Below are 15,143 nucleotides of genomic sequence, written 5' to 3' on the forward strand. Positions count from 1 at the left end.
ACCGTTTCGGAAGAAGGAAAAGCATCTGTGGGAACGTCGAATAGAAGAATGAATTAAAATTCTATGCAGCTACGCTATCCCATATCCGGTACCGATTAAAACGTCTTTTTCATCTTAATACGGTCCTCGATGCCTCGAGACCCTGTGGTCTCTCACGGATTTATATTACGGTCGATGTTTTGATCGACTATTAATCAATACTGTCAAACGATTAATCATCGGAAATGCATTTGCATTGTTGTGCACAAACATCACGTCGAACAATGGCACCCTTTTATTCTCTTGCCAACGCCATAGGTCTCTTTGTTTTCTTTGTGAATAGCTCGAAAATTTGTTAACATATAATTCAACGTGCGGAAATGAATGCACATAATTGGCATTTTAATAAATCCATGACAGACATTATTATTCAATTATTTTGATTGAAACATTATGCTATTTAAATGATATTTTATTATACATATTTATGTATATATATATATACCTACGATTATAATGTCATTTATAATATATTTTGATTTGAATTTGTATAGAAAGAGCGATTGAAAATACATATTATTTAAATGAGCTCACGGTAAACGCATGTTTCTGGATTACGTGAACGAACATGGGAATTGTGTTTTAAGAACGACTATCTTATTCTCAGAGCACGTCGTTGCATTCCAGATTACAGAAGGAATCAAAGGCAACAGCCGCTTACCAAAAAACGTGATAGGACGATTAATGTTGTATTAAAAGATGCACTATTAATCCTTATTTATGCTATGAACACATACATGAATTTCAAGTATAACTTATGTTATAACTTACATTGATTTGTTTAATCGTTACACCTATCTGTTAGATTGTGGAATGAAAAATAATTTCAACTAATGTAATACCTATGTATACATATGTATATCTGAGATAAATACGATTGCAATAGATTAATTTTCAAATAATTTTAAATAAAATCGAAATTATGATTAATTATATATTCATTCATAATTGCATATTTTATCATAATAAATAAATAACACTATGTAACTTTAAAGTCACAAATTATAAAGAAATGTATATTTTTACTATCGTAGTACTATCGTAGAAATGATAGGTTTATCAAAAAGCTTTATCCCATTTATTTAAAAAGTGTTATTTATTTAAAAAATAATCGACAAAGAAAATAAAATAAAATTATATTTTACAAATAATTGTTCACTAAGCACAAATCGTTAGATCGTTAGAACATTGTTAGACATTTAAATCTTAGAGAAAATCCTGACTAATCCAGTTTTACGTTTGTCTTGTTTTTTTTTTTTTTTTTTTTTTTACAGAAGCCAATCAAAGGCTTCTTACTTGGCGTATAGAAGAGAACGTGGCGCCCCTGATAGCGAAGGTAGCTACAAAAGAACGATGTCTCCGACCTCTCGTTTAGAAGATTGGCCACCTCCACGGGATCACGATGATCCAGTTCTGTTGCGTGTCACACCACATCATCCATTACAACACCATCACCATCATCATCATAATAGTCATCAACAACAGCAGCAGCAACAACAACAATCACACGAACTTGCCAAATCCCATAGCGTCGACGCTCTTCACCATCGATTAGAAGAAAAGTCAGGCCAACAGCATCAACACTCGGTCGAATCGATCGGGAAATTATCCCACGAGCTAACTAAGAAACTTCAAATCGCTGACGCTAGAACACGTACCAATGAGAACAACAATAACGACAATCTCGAGGATCGACATCATCATCATCATCATCATCATCATCAACATCAAGAGAAAAGATATCAGGAAAAGAGGCACGATTATGAGCAACGAAGAGAACGATTATCTCCCCAGAGCGTCGAGGTTCTCAATGATAGGAACAGACAATTGGAACGAGAGCGTAGAAAATTAGCTGCCAGTTGCGAGCCCTTATCAGAAAATAGAGAGGTAAGGTAAAATATTTACGTAGGAACGTAATATTATTGGATTGTTTAGGAAGAAATAAAAAAATTTAACGAAATAAAATGTATAAAGGACTTGTTATAATATCTTCATTCGATATAGTTATACAAAGAGAAAAAAAAAAATATTAATACTTTTACATATATGTTTGGATACATATGTATATGGATAAACAACACAAGGAACATTCCGTGCAATCCAATAATTAACGATAATATTATATTTAAAGGCAAACATTATACTAGAACGTACTTTTGTTTCGTTTTTCTAGAAACAGCTTCGTAATGTCGAAAGTGGCTCTCAACCAGCAGCCGGTGAGGATTTCTTCCGCGAAAGAAGTGCAACGATCGAAATGACCTCGCAAAATATCGAATTACTGAACCGTAGGAATGAGAAACGATCCAATGGAGGAAGTACGTCGACCGGTACAATGTGCTCGTACACGGTAAGCACGACGACCTCCTCGATGACTACTACGATTACCAACATGACAGGTAATTGCTGGTCGAGAGGACAGGAAAATGTTGTCGTTCAGAAAACGGTAGAATCGATGTCTCATCATGACAAACCACCACCGCCAAGTAGTTCACCACCAAGATCTCCGGAAAGAGGAAGTCCAAGAGGAGCAATCCCACGAAGATCCGGAAGCTGTTCGAGCTCCTCCTCTTCCGGTAGATCGACCGATCCCACGTCATCTCCTCGAATCTTAACTTATGGAACGCCAACCAAGAGTACACCGAATTCCCCAACTAGAGAAGAAGGTTCCACCGATCAAAGGAAAGTTTCGAGTCCAACTCAAACGGATAGTACAGTCTCTTGGAACGGATCCAATTCTGCTGGTCAATCATTGAATCAGCGTTCGTGCCAAACGAGAGAAACGGAGAATCCTAGAACAGAAAGAACGGAGAGATCGTCCGGTAGTTCAAAATCAAGATCGACGGGAAGTAGATTCTCTTCGAATTCCTCTTCGTCTTCGTCTTCTTCTTCGTCTTCGTCTTCGTCTTCGTCCTCATCATCATCCTCCTCGATCTCAAGTGTATCCAAATCCTCCACCTCGTCCTCACCTAGAAACTCACCTGTCGATGAACAGGATAAGAAACCTTCATCATCAACCACTTCACCTTGCGTCTCTCCACAACCTGGCATCGAAGGCTTGACTTTGGTACAGCGTACCGAAGTAGTTCTTAGAGTTAACGCTGCTACAAGTGACGCGGCATCACAGACCGATCTCATGGAGCAAACCGCAGAGCAAAACATTGTCAAACAGGAGGAACCTCTTCTACCGGAACCGAGAAAAAAATTACCGGAGGAGATTGAGTGCGAAGAACTCAGCAGAGATCTCGCCAGTCAACTAAGTCCAAACGACAAATTGGTCCCCATTCTAGGTAAAACTTATTTCGAGCAAATTCTATTCTCGTCTTACCCATACAAATCTTATGGAAGTTAACTCGATTAATCTACGGTGCTCGTAATAATTTCCTTTGTTCGGTTCCGGTATAATCTACCTACGCGTTACGTCAATGCTTCTTTATTGCTTTCAATGTTATTCGTATAACTTTGCATTTATCGTCGAAAGATAATAACGAAGGTCAAGTCGTAGTTGTGTTATTTCTTTTTTTTTTTTTTTCACATTTTTCAATAAATTATAGATAATTTTTTTTACTTCGTTTAATTTTTGAATACGACATACAGCATTTACGCATCTTCAATGCAAAGTATTATTTGAATCTTCGATTAATATATTACACCCTTATAAACAATTTCAATTTCAAATAACAATTACAACGAAGTTTAATTGTTAAAATTACAATTTAACAAATACATATAACAATAAATATACACTATGATATATCATTTCGTCTATCGATAAGTTTATTTCGATATGTAGAAAATATGTTAATAAATCTTGGTCCATAGTCTTTTCAATATAATAAAATCGATATTATTTAAAATATTATTTGAACCTATCATTGAAACTTAAGAAATTTGATTAGCTTATCATATTTTCGATAATGTATACATACCGTATTATGTTGTTGTCTTCATATATATATATATATATAGTATGTAGAATAATTGATCGAGCTTCGTACACGTGTACTACGCGTTAGAGCGAGTAAGTGATAAGGGAGGAGGGGAGAGGGCAGGGGGAATATGACGCGTAGTATTAGTAGCACCGGAGCGACGACCCTTTATTTTAATAAGCGTTAAACGAATCAACGACCCCGGTCGCGTTATTCAATTATACGTCATTGCTCTTTCTCTCTCTCTCTCTCTCTTTCTCTATTTTTCTTTCTTGCGTGTTCGCACTCGTACTCGTGATACTAGATGCAACAGTCCCCGTCGCATTATGGCTTCTATGCGGTACGCGCGTAAACTCCTCGAGCGTGAAACACTGAACGAACAAAGGGAGCGAGAGCGCGAAGCGAGACCTTCTCCCTTCCCTTATTTCAAGCTGACTGTTCGCTCGACTCGACTATTTTTTTTTTTTTCTTTTTTTTTTTTTTTTTTTTTTTTTTTTTTGTTCTTTTCTTATCAGTTCCAGTGCCGGAGCACAAGAAACCCACCGACTACGTTTCCGGTCTCTTTAGGGTGGAAGCGACCTTGCAGTCAAGACCGAGGCGGCGACTCTCCCTTGAGGAGTCGATGGCCTCCTGCGTCGTAAATGCAGATGACGATGAGAAAAAGTGAGTTATTTATCGTAATTATCTTAAGTATATAATTTCGCTAATAAATTTCGAAAGAACAAATTCTTCATAAATTACAATCGCAATTATATCGTAGATATTGTTTCTTTTTCCATCGATGTTTATCAACGGACATGATCAATTCCTGAAAGTAAGAAGTTTTCTTCGTACTTATTTCTAAATTTAAACGTGACTAGTTGCGATCTCTACGTATACGTATGTACTTACGTGTATGTACTTACGTATATGACTTACGTACGCTGATTTATTTTTCCTTTTAATGTTACGAACTCGGCTATATAAGAATGTCCCTGTAGTGAAAATAATTTTTGTTGAATGTTTTTATAGATTTAAATGTGATCAATTTTGTTTTCCCAATATATTGATTTATTATAATTTTGGTGTTGTCAACACAATAATAGTAATATATCTATTTACAAGATATAACATGATCATTGAAGAGTGAGGATTGATCCTTGAATCTGTTCAAACTATAACAATATTAGATAACAATAATAATAATATAATGATAACGATAATAAGAGTAATAGTAGTAATAGTAATGGTAGTAGTGTGCGCGTATGTATGCCTGTATAAAGGAAGTAACACAATTGCTAATCAAATTAGTTGAAGAATTTTTATTTTCCTTTCGCAATTAGCGGTAGAAAATTTATGGACATCGTGATAGGAACATTAGGTGTTACTGTATATATCAATGGAATGTATCTTTTACACTGCTAATAAAGATTCGGTATCAGTTTTTTATCGGTACGCTCTCACTACCGAGGATTTTTTTTCCATTGAATTCCTATTAAAGTTCGACCGGTTGTACTTAATTATGTATATCTATATACATACATACATACATACATACATACATACATACATACGTACGTACTTAGTAGGTACATAGTTAAGTGCGTTAATTAGTTTCAATGAGCTCAAAGGCTTACTTCGAATGATCCTGCCGTTAGATCGCGGCAACTCTTAAGATCTTTGATTTTCACTTGGATAAAGAGAATCATTTTGTGATACTCTCTTAAACTCAATCGCTTTTAAAGAAACTTTAAAGACCGACGTTACCATTCGAATGTAATTAATCACCGTAAGCGATCACGATAAACCCTATGGACGATTCCCGTTCGCTCTTTTGGAACGGTGCCAAGGATGGAAATTTTCTCCGTGTTCACGATATCCCGCGGCTAGAAGGAAGCAGAAGCAATGAAATAAAAAGGAAAAGGAAGAAGACGATCTCGGCACGTGCTCTTGGAAACATCGCGTGCTGCTGTCTCTTGCCTGCCAAGCGAACGCACACATAATGATTCTTTATTATACCGACGAGTGACGTTTACGTGGGCGTAGACACAGCAGGATTCCTGCCGAGCATCATTAATGACTCTCCATTAACGCCGGAATTTAATTGTCGTTTATCGAGAGTTCGTCGAACGGCACACAGCATGATCGATCGGTAGCGTCGATTCGAGATGCGATTTCTCTTGATTTCCATGAGAATTCTAACCTTTCTATTTCTTTCTAGCGTTTCCCTCCTCCTCCTCCTCCTCCTCCTTCCTGTCCTATCGTCAGAAATTTCATCCTCTCGATCGAATAGTTAACTAAACGCTTTTCTAAGTTAATTCTCTAGAACGCGATGTAACTTTGAAATTACACATTTTATTAATTATATTATATTTTTTTATGGATTCTACGAGAAAATCAAATAACATGGAAATTATATATAAATAATATGTAATGAAATAAATGAGAATTATAATTTTCATATTATTTAATTTTTTTTTTTAGAATCCGAATAAAAATTTTTATTATAGAGGATTAATATCGATTGAACAAGAAATATGTATAGACATTGGTATACCTAATTCCTTCAATTGATAAAAAAAATCGTCTCTTCTGGGTACTTAAAGATTTCATCTCTCTCTCTCCCTCTCTCTCTCTCTCTCTCTCCCCCTCTCTCTTTTCTCTTTTATCTCTCATTCTCTGTCTCTCTCGAATATTCGAGGACAATACTTCCGCCGGCATGCTTAAGGAGAAAGTACTATGAGCACAAGATCGTTGCGTAAGCGACCATAAATGATATTGTCAGGCAGCGACTACTCAGTGGTTGTTGTCTAGATATCATATTATTTGCCAGTCTTGAATGGATAGTTGGTAGCATCGTTGCGGCCAATCGTGGTGCTTGTCGTATCCGTGCCAAGTTCGACAAACGTGCACAAAAATGGAAAGGAAACATTCGGAGAAGTATCGCATTGTAGCTCGAATATTACCGATAGTGTCATCCCTATACTGACTTTAATAATATCATACGTCAAAATTTTATAAAAAGAAATTATTTCGAACTGTGCTCATAATCATTTCGTAGTAATGATAATCAACTCGAATAACAAAATGATTCCCGTTATTTCGAAATATGTCGCAACTCAGCTTGTTACTTTCACGTTAGTAAAATTAGAATGCTTTCGAGGTGATAATAAAATATTCAATGTACTCACTTTGGTACTGCGGAATTCTCTTCCGCTTCTCATTAGCTTACACCGATCACGAAACGTGCGAAACGAACGAGACGTAATCGGCCATAGTATGCAGTGGCATCGACGGCAATTTGTCATCGATGGAAAAAGCACATTCGTGGCGTTAACAAGATACAAACGCGTTCCTTCGTTTTATCACTTTCTCCTCTTTTATAGATTCGCATGAAGAAAAACGAGCAATGTCTACGATTTACTATCGTACGTGTTCGCACGATAACAGATGCGTTCCGAGTAGAACTTGGTTTTTAATATAACATATTTTTCCTTTATTAAAACTAGCCGCAAAAATTACGCAATTATTCGCTTCCGCGTCATAGATGAATTCATAGCTTGATATATGAAAAAAAAGAAAAAGAAAAAGAAAAAAAAAATAAAAGGAAAGGAAAGGAAAAAAAGATGACTTCAAAGGATACACGCTCCTTTTACGTCGCACGATGATTTCATCTCCGCTCATAAACCTTTTTTTTCTCTCTCTCTTTTTCCTATCTCTCTCTATCTTTTTATCCAAGCAAAGATTCACTTGGTCGACCGCTGATTCATTCGTCTCATGTATATATTCTCAATTGATTATTCTCAATATCGAGATTACTCACAAAAAGATTTTTATTTTGGAATAGTCTCTTAGAGATAATCGAACTCCGATAATGAAGGACAAATATTGATTCTTGGATAACGAAGGATAAAAATTTTATCGTTTGTATGAAAAGAAAAAAAAAAAAGAAAAGGAAATTAAAGATTAACGTAATCTCTATTTCTTTCAGACACGAAAGTATACCTTCGGTTCCTGTAACCCCATCGTCAGCTGATCCAAGCAGCCCGCTTTCATCCACTTCGGCATATTTCACGACGTCCGAAGGTAAAGCGAGGTTTCTGACGAGATATTCTCGAGACGTTAGTGTCGATGATTCTACAAGATCGGAAGATACGACGGCAGTCGTTACAGCGGATAATTCGGATCTCAGGAAGAAGAAGGTAATTAAATTACTTTTTATTCTTAATCCATATTCTACTATCTGTCCGTGAAACTTGGCTTAACGAGATAGAAGGGAATCACTGTGACTTTCATCATTATTTCTAAACGTATGTATGTATGTACATACATATATATATATACAGTCGACAATTTCTCGTTTATACGTCACGAATATAAGGACAGAGACGGTAGCAACGACAATAGGGGAAAGTTTATGGGTCGCCCACGTTCTGCTCATTAGATTTATCTCGATCCGAGATCGATTCTTCTTCCGCAAAAGCGGAGGACTTTAGCTTTCTCAAAATTCCATTTCGTTTCTCTCGTCGATTAACGAGGAAAGGGATCATTGAATTTTTAGGAAGAGCTTATGATGCGATTGGACAAGAAAGTGATCGTCTTAAGGGCTGAACAAGAGGCTGTTAAAGAAGAGGGAGAAATAAATGAAGCCCTTGGTGCTCGCGTAGCTATGCGTATTTCCGCCGCAGCTAGACCAGCTGAAGCTTCCAAGTATCGACTTCACGTTGAGGAAGTTGGCAAGATTACTAGCCTTCTTCTTAGTCTTAGTGGAAGATTGGCTCGTGCTGAAAACGCCCTTTATGGTATGCCGGCCGATCATGCGGAGAGAGTGAGTATTTTCCCTGTCAAATGGGACGACATTTTTCCTCAAGATTTTCTATCCCGTTACAATTTTCTATCCCGTTACTTCTTCTTTATATTAAAGAATTTGATTAATATTCGAATCCACGTGATTGCGTGAAATCATGACATATTAATGCGTTTAATCTTTTTATTTATTTTATCTTTCTTTTTTTTATTAAATTTACTTTCTTTTCTAATAAAAATTATTACATTTTTTCCAATTATTTTCATTTTAATATTTATTGATAAATAATATAATATATATGTATATATATATATATATATATTTATTTTTTCATACAAATTTTTAAATAAATATTTCTAAATCATCGAGGTATTGAGGAGAGATTCTCGCGTAGCAGATCCGACGAACTTCCGATTTTTTACTTTTGTACGATTTTAAAGATTACATTTATGAAGAGAAAAAAAGAGAGGAAGAATTAATAAAATTACAACTCGTTTAATGGAATAATTCGTAAACGGTAAATAATCGATAGCAGATATGAAATTGTATAGACTACATTAAACAATTTTTTTTTTATTTTTACATGAATGAAGTTTCACAAATATGCTCTTGAAATTAATAGATGATATTCGAAAAATTAATGAAGTTTAATCGAGATCGTTTAATCGAGATATGTCAAAATTCGATAATGACAAATAATATTCGGAATATATCTCAAAACTCATATATATTCCTGAATAATAATATCAATTTATTGATTATCTTTCTTATCTCTAAGAGATAATGTGTGGACTAGTTTTTTTGACCTCGTTCATTTATAAATACATTTTTTCTTAAATTACACTTTTCAATTTGGCATGTAGAATATCTCTAAGACTAATCGATCGATTAACTTTATCAAAAATACATTGAATTTCTTACATTCTTTTACAGATATTATATTTATTGTTTTAATTTTTTTTTTTGCTTTCTTGTTTTGATTTTTTGTTTAAAATTGTTATTAATAATCTAAAATCGAATTTACATCAACAAAATCGTACTGTTTCACCAGCGATTTTTGTTTCAGTTTTTTTCCCTTTTTCCTTCTTTTTTTTTTTTTTTTTTTTTTTTTTTTAATAGATGTACTCTTTGCATAAATTAACTGATTTTAAAAAAACAATTATTGTTGACCTTTATCTTTAAAATAACCATGACTCATGTTATACAATATACCAACGACGAGTAAATTGCTAGAGTGACGACAGGCTTTTAAATAAATAACGAAATTTTAAGTAAATAACTAAAGAGATCAAAATAAAATAAATTATTTTCAAATTTGGTTAATAGTGTCTTTATGTCTTTCGTTCAAAAAAATTTATTTAAATATTATTAATAGTTTTGTTAAAATAAATTTATGGAGATTCATAATTTTCTACGACTCGAAAATTTATTCTTAAAATGAAACAAAATGAAAACTTTAAAGAATGAAAAATTTGTTACCCGAAAATCTCTCTTTAAAATGAAAGAAAATAATTGGATTTGTACAAAATATCTTCCGATATAATTTTCAATGTATTTTCACGCTGGATTAAAACGCTTTTGTTTTTTTATCATAGAAAATACTGGAGGGCAAGAGAGATAAGCTAATAGATCAGTTGGAAGAAGCTAAGGTTCTGAAGACGAACATCGATAAGCGTAGCATCAACGTTTCGGCGATCCTTTCAAAATATTTAAATGACGAGGAATTTGCCGATTATCAACATTTTATCAACATGAAAGCTAAGCTGATAATGGATACCCGTGAAATTCAAGACAAAGTGAAGCTCGGTGAGGAACAGTTGGCTGCATTGAAGGAAGCTATCGATTAAATCGATTAATAACGACGATGAACTTTAATGGAGACGTGTACGAAATTAAAATAATATTTTAAGTAAGATATTCGTAAAGTATAAAGATCGTATTTAAAAGTCGCGATACGATAGTACTCGAATATTTCTTGAGAATATTAATAAACAAGACTCCTCATTCATCGTCTATGCGATGTCAAATCGAAGTCTGAACCTATAAGGAAAACAATGTGAACGAGCAAAGATCTATCATACTATCACTTATTATCAATGCATAGATATATAAATATAAAGAAACAACTATATATGTATTATATATATATATATATATATATATATATACACTTATTCTTCATGTGTATAAGTGTGTGTTTATGTTTGATCTAAAGAAAAAGAAGAAAGATAACAATAACTTTTTACAAATGTTCGAAATTTTTTTTTCACGTGAAAAAGAAAAGAAAGAATGTAAAGACGATTGTAATTACTGCTCATTTAATTTTTTTCAACTTTCTTTGATAAAATAACAAGAATAAAACGATATAAAGATTGTTTCACATTTTCCTTGTTAATTTAGTAGGTTCGGACTAAATCTCTATGATCTTCGAGAGCCAAGTGCCTATGCTCAAGTGCCGCCTAGTCCTTTTTAAGATTACACGTCGATCTTCTCCCCGTGTTCCCTGATGATCCGCTCTAGAAATAATATTTCTCTTAACTTTATTAAACGATAAGTTTACTAGAGGGTAACATGAGGATAAACAAAAGGAAAGAAAAGAGAGAGAGAGAGAGAGAGAGAGAGAGAGAGAGAGAGGGAGAGAGAGAGAGAGAGAGAGAGAGTGAGAAAAAAGAAACACGGGAAGCTTCTTCTTTAGATCTTTCCTCGAGGAGAAAGCGACATCGTAATCGCATGAAAGTGATACGAGAAAAAAGAAAAAAAAAGAAAAGAAAAAAATGAAAAACTTGATATGTAAATATATATAGAGAGCAAAAGAAGCGAAGATATAAATGTAAACCTTTAATTGAATGCTTCCTCATTCGATAATGTGTATGAGGTAAGCGAATGATCGTTCGTTATTTTGTCATTTTTATATATATGTATATATATATATAAAACATATGTATACATATACATATAGAAAGGAAAAAAAGAAGAAAAGAAAAAAGAAATCACATGGAAAGATTGAATACATTTCTTCGCTTGTACGGGTATACCCGTACGAAATTGACGGTATTAATCGATCATTCATAAAACTGTGAAAAATTCTATTATATTATCAAATAATTGAGAATTATTGAAACAATCAAAATTCCTAATATGTATCGTGTAGAAAATCGAAATTTGATTATTATATTCACATTATAAAGGAGAAATATGTCGTCGGCATAAGATCGAACGAAACACATAGTGTTTGACTTCGGTGCAATATTTTTTTTTAACTCCTCGGAAGGTCTGATAGCGCGAAATGTAGAGCGATATAAACGAGATATTGACTAAACTGCATTAAAAAGTCAAAAAAAAAATATCTAAGTAGGTATCGTTGACACGCTCGAAATTTTTACACGTTGCCCGGTGTAAGCATTAACATTTCGCGTATGTATGTTTCACGAAGAAGCGAGACGTTTGAAAGGGAAGAAAAAAACGAGAAAACGAAAAAAAAAAAAAAACAAAAAGAAACAAAAAAAGAAAGGAAGAAAGAAAATGAATATGCTATAACCCGTGCTGCCTTCTTATATACGATATGTGATATAAGAGTATAAGGAGAGCGTACGCTTTGCACCACGTCGCTAAACGTTTTTTTTTTCTCTCGTTTGGACGTTCTATCTTTAAAGATAAAGCGACGTTGTACATGTACATATATATATTATATAGATTTTTAGTACATAAGCGCATACACAGGACATAATACTACCGTATTATCGAAATTATATACACGAGTTTGCGTTCATAAATACAGACATATACACTTATCCACACACACACGGACACGTACACGCACACAAGATGCCTATACAAAAAGTACTATTTTTTACATTTCGTTCTAACCACGGGGTTCCACGTGGATCCCTATGACGCTTGTGATTTTACTTATTCTATAGTACCGGACCAAGGACTCTCGAAAAGAAGTGCGTTGTTAACGCGCAAATAGATTTCGAGCCTCCATGGTGTAACGGTGTTATCGAGAAAAATTTTATGCCTCGTTCATTGCTAGGTCGCAAACGTAATAGACATTTCTGTTTGTTTTGATTTTAAATATCGGTCCATTCATCTTCTCCATTATCGATTTCGTTTTGTGGTCATCCTCAAATTAATACGAAAACGGGGAAGAGATTATACGGAGAAATAAATTTGTCGAAGGAAATCAAGGAAATCCTCCGGTTTTTTGAGCTTCGTTAATGAAACATTTACCGAAGACTCAAAGATCCCGAGATGGAGTCCTATCTCGTCATCATAGATATTCTCTTTATAAACTCCGATTTATAAAAGTTTTAACACAAGCAATACAGGAATGCTATCTTTTTTTTTTTGTTTCTTTGTTTGTTCGTTCATTTGGTGTGTTTTTTTTTTCTTTAATTTTTATTTGTTTATTTTCTTTTTTCAAAACGTCGAAGATTGAACACAGGGCATAAAATTTTCCGACATAATAGTCAGTTTCTGTTCCTTGTTTGTTTCTCGATATTTTTTTGCAATTTCATGTTATTAGAATATTCTGCAGTATCTCGCCATTAACCGATTAAAAAAAAAAAGAAAAAAAAGAAAAGAGAGAGAGAGAGAGAGAGGGGGGGGGTGAGAGAGAATGATGATAGCTCGTATCTTCGATTTGAAGAAATATGAGGAAGAAGAAGAAGAAAAAGACGAAGTAAGTTGCATTAAGATGAAAAATCTTCTTACCCCTATAACGCCATGGTACGGCGCAGCTATAAGAATTGTAAATAACAAATTATCCGAAACATGGTGCTCTGGAAATCTATTTTTTACGAGAAGAAACGTTCCATTAATTCGTAGGTTTATATTGTTTCTAAGGTCATTAATATTAATTTTACATTTTCACTGTGTACATATTATTAAACATTATTCTTCTGCGTGATGCGAATATCCATAACCAGTTTATACGTACACAATACACTTGCGTCACTCAATTGTAAGCGACTACGTTAGGATGTCGTTTAATTTGACAATATTATCGCATACGAATGTATTATGGAATGAATCATTACGATAATTACCTATCTCAAATTCGCTTGAAATAAATAACATGTTGAAAATTATTACTTGCGAATTTATTTGGTGAATTTTTTATAATTATCTGAAAAAAAAAGAAACTGCACCCCCTCGTTAAATAATATCTGCATTGAAAAGCTGACTTATCAATAATTCATAATGAAAAGTTACAATTTTATCAGAAGAAACTTTTTCACAATTACTCTTATCGACTGAGTATTTTATCATCATAATCGATAACTTTTATATCTAACGATTCAATATCTTTATCAATTATATGTAAGTAAGTGAGCATATCTATATAATATTAAAAAGAAATATTATTATATAAGGCACTTTACGATGATAAATTACTTGGAAACCTCAATAAATAAAAACTACTTATAATTTTCGCTATGTATCAACTGTTGGTAAAATAGTTTCCTTAAAAAAATATCCAATCTATTATATCATATACAAGTAATGTATCGATCGAGAAAAAAGACTACGTTTATTGAAATTAATCAGGATTAACTTAATAATATATATATATATATATAAGCAATTAGGAACAATATAAATAAGATTAACAAGGAACATGTGATCATTAAAACATTTTGTTAGTACATAACAAATTTACGAAAATTAAAGAAGACAAAAATTCTAAATAAAAAGAAAATGGACGATACAATTCTCATACTCGTTAAATTGTATCTCGTATTATTGATTGAATATTAGTATCCATTCACTCGATAATCTCGTAAACACTTATCTCTGATACGTTTCTATATAGTCGCTATCGGAAATCCGGAAACTTTCCCTTGATCTTATCCACCGCGATAGTACCTACTTTTCGTGTTAAACCAATGAAACTCGAGATCGTTTTTAGTAGCGATTCTCTTCTTCTGTTTCCCATACTTCCTCGACGATATCTTTCCGCTTCGTTCACCATTCCCTTCGATATCCTACCAGGCAGCTGAGATGTCTCCTCTTGTCGTTGGTTATCGTTATTTTGTTCTCCCTTCTTACCGATTTCTCTAATGCAAAGACATTCAAGATGCCGTTGGCGTCGATGTCAAACGTATACCAAGGTAAAAGAGAAAAGGGAGAGAAAGGGATATAATGGTATGAGAAAAAAAAAGAAAGAAACGCTAGTGGTAAGAGACAAGTTAGTTCCTATCTAGGATGGCTTGTATGCGCGTATATGCTCGTGTCATTGCAATCCCCATCCATCCCATATCCACCTCTCTTTCTTAGTGTTTTCGTTTTCTTTTCTACGTCCTTTTCCCGTTCCTTTCTTTCTCTTCTTACTTCCTTCTTCTACCTCCTCAACCTTTACAAGCCAGCAGCATCACCGCCCTTTCGTTTCC

General features: G+C 33.8%; 1 protein-coding gene across 4 annotated transcripts in view; it reads left to right on the forward strand.

The window, feature by feature from the left end:
* The window catches only part of LOC124956726, a 214,765-nt gene extending 200,580 nt beyond the window's left edge, over window positions 1-14,185 (forward strand). For all 4 annotated transcript variants that reach the window (XM_047512905.1, XM_047512908.1, XM_047512907.1 and 1 more), the window contains 6 exons: window positions 1,314-1,926; window positions 2,213-3,326; window positions 4,481-4,628; window positions 7,936-8,146; window positions 8,506-8,772; window positions 10,347-14,185. In XM_047512905.1, the coding sequence (XP_047368861.1) occupies window positions 1,314-1,926; window positions 2,213-3,326; window positions 4,481-4,628; window positions 7,936-8,146; window positions 8,506-8,772; window positions 10,347-10,598 (2,605 nt within the window). In that variant the 3' untranslated portion in view covers window positions 10,599-14,185. The remainder of the gene's footprint in view (window positions 1-1,313; window positions 1,927-2,212; window positions 3,327-4,480; window positions 4,629-7,935; window positions 8,147-8,505; window positions 8,773-10,346) is intronic.
* Window positions 14,186-15,143: the final 958 nt, after the last annotated feature.

The sequence above is a fragment of the Vespa velutina genome, chromosome 23 (genome assembly GCF_912470025.1).
Source record: "Vespa velutina chromosome 23, iVesVel2.1, whole genome shotgun sequence".
Lineage (NCBI taxonomy): Eukaryota > Metazoa > Arthropoda > Insecta > Hymenoptera > Vespidae > Vespa > Vespa velutina.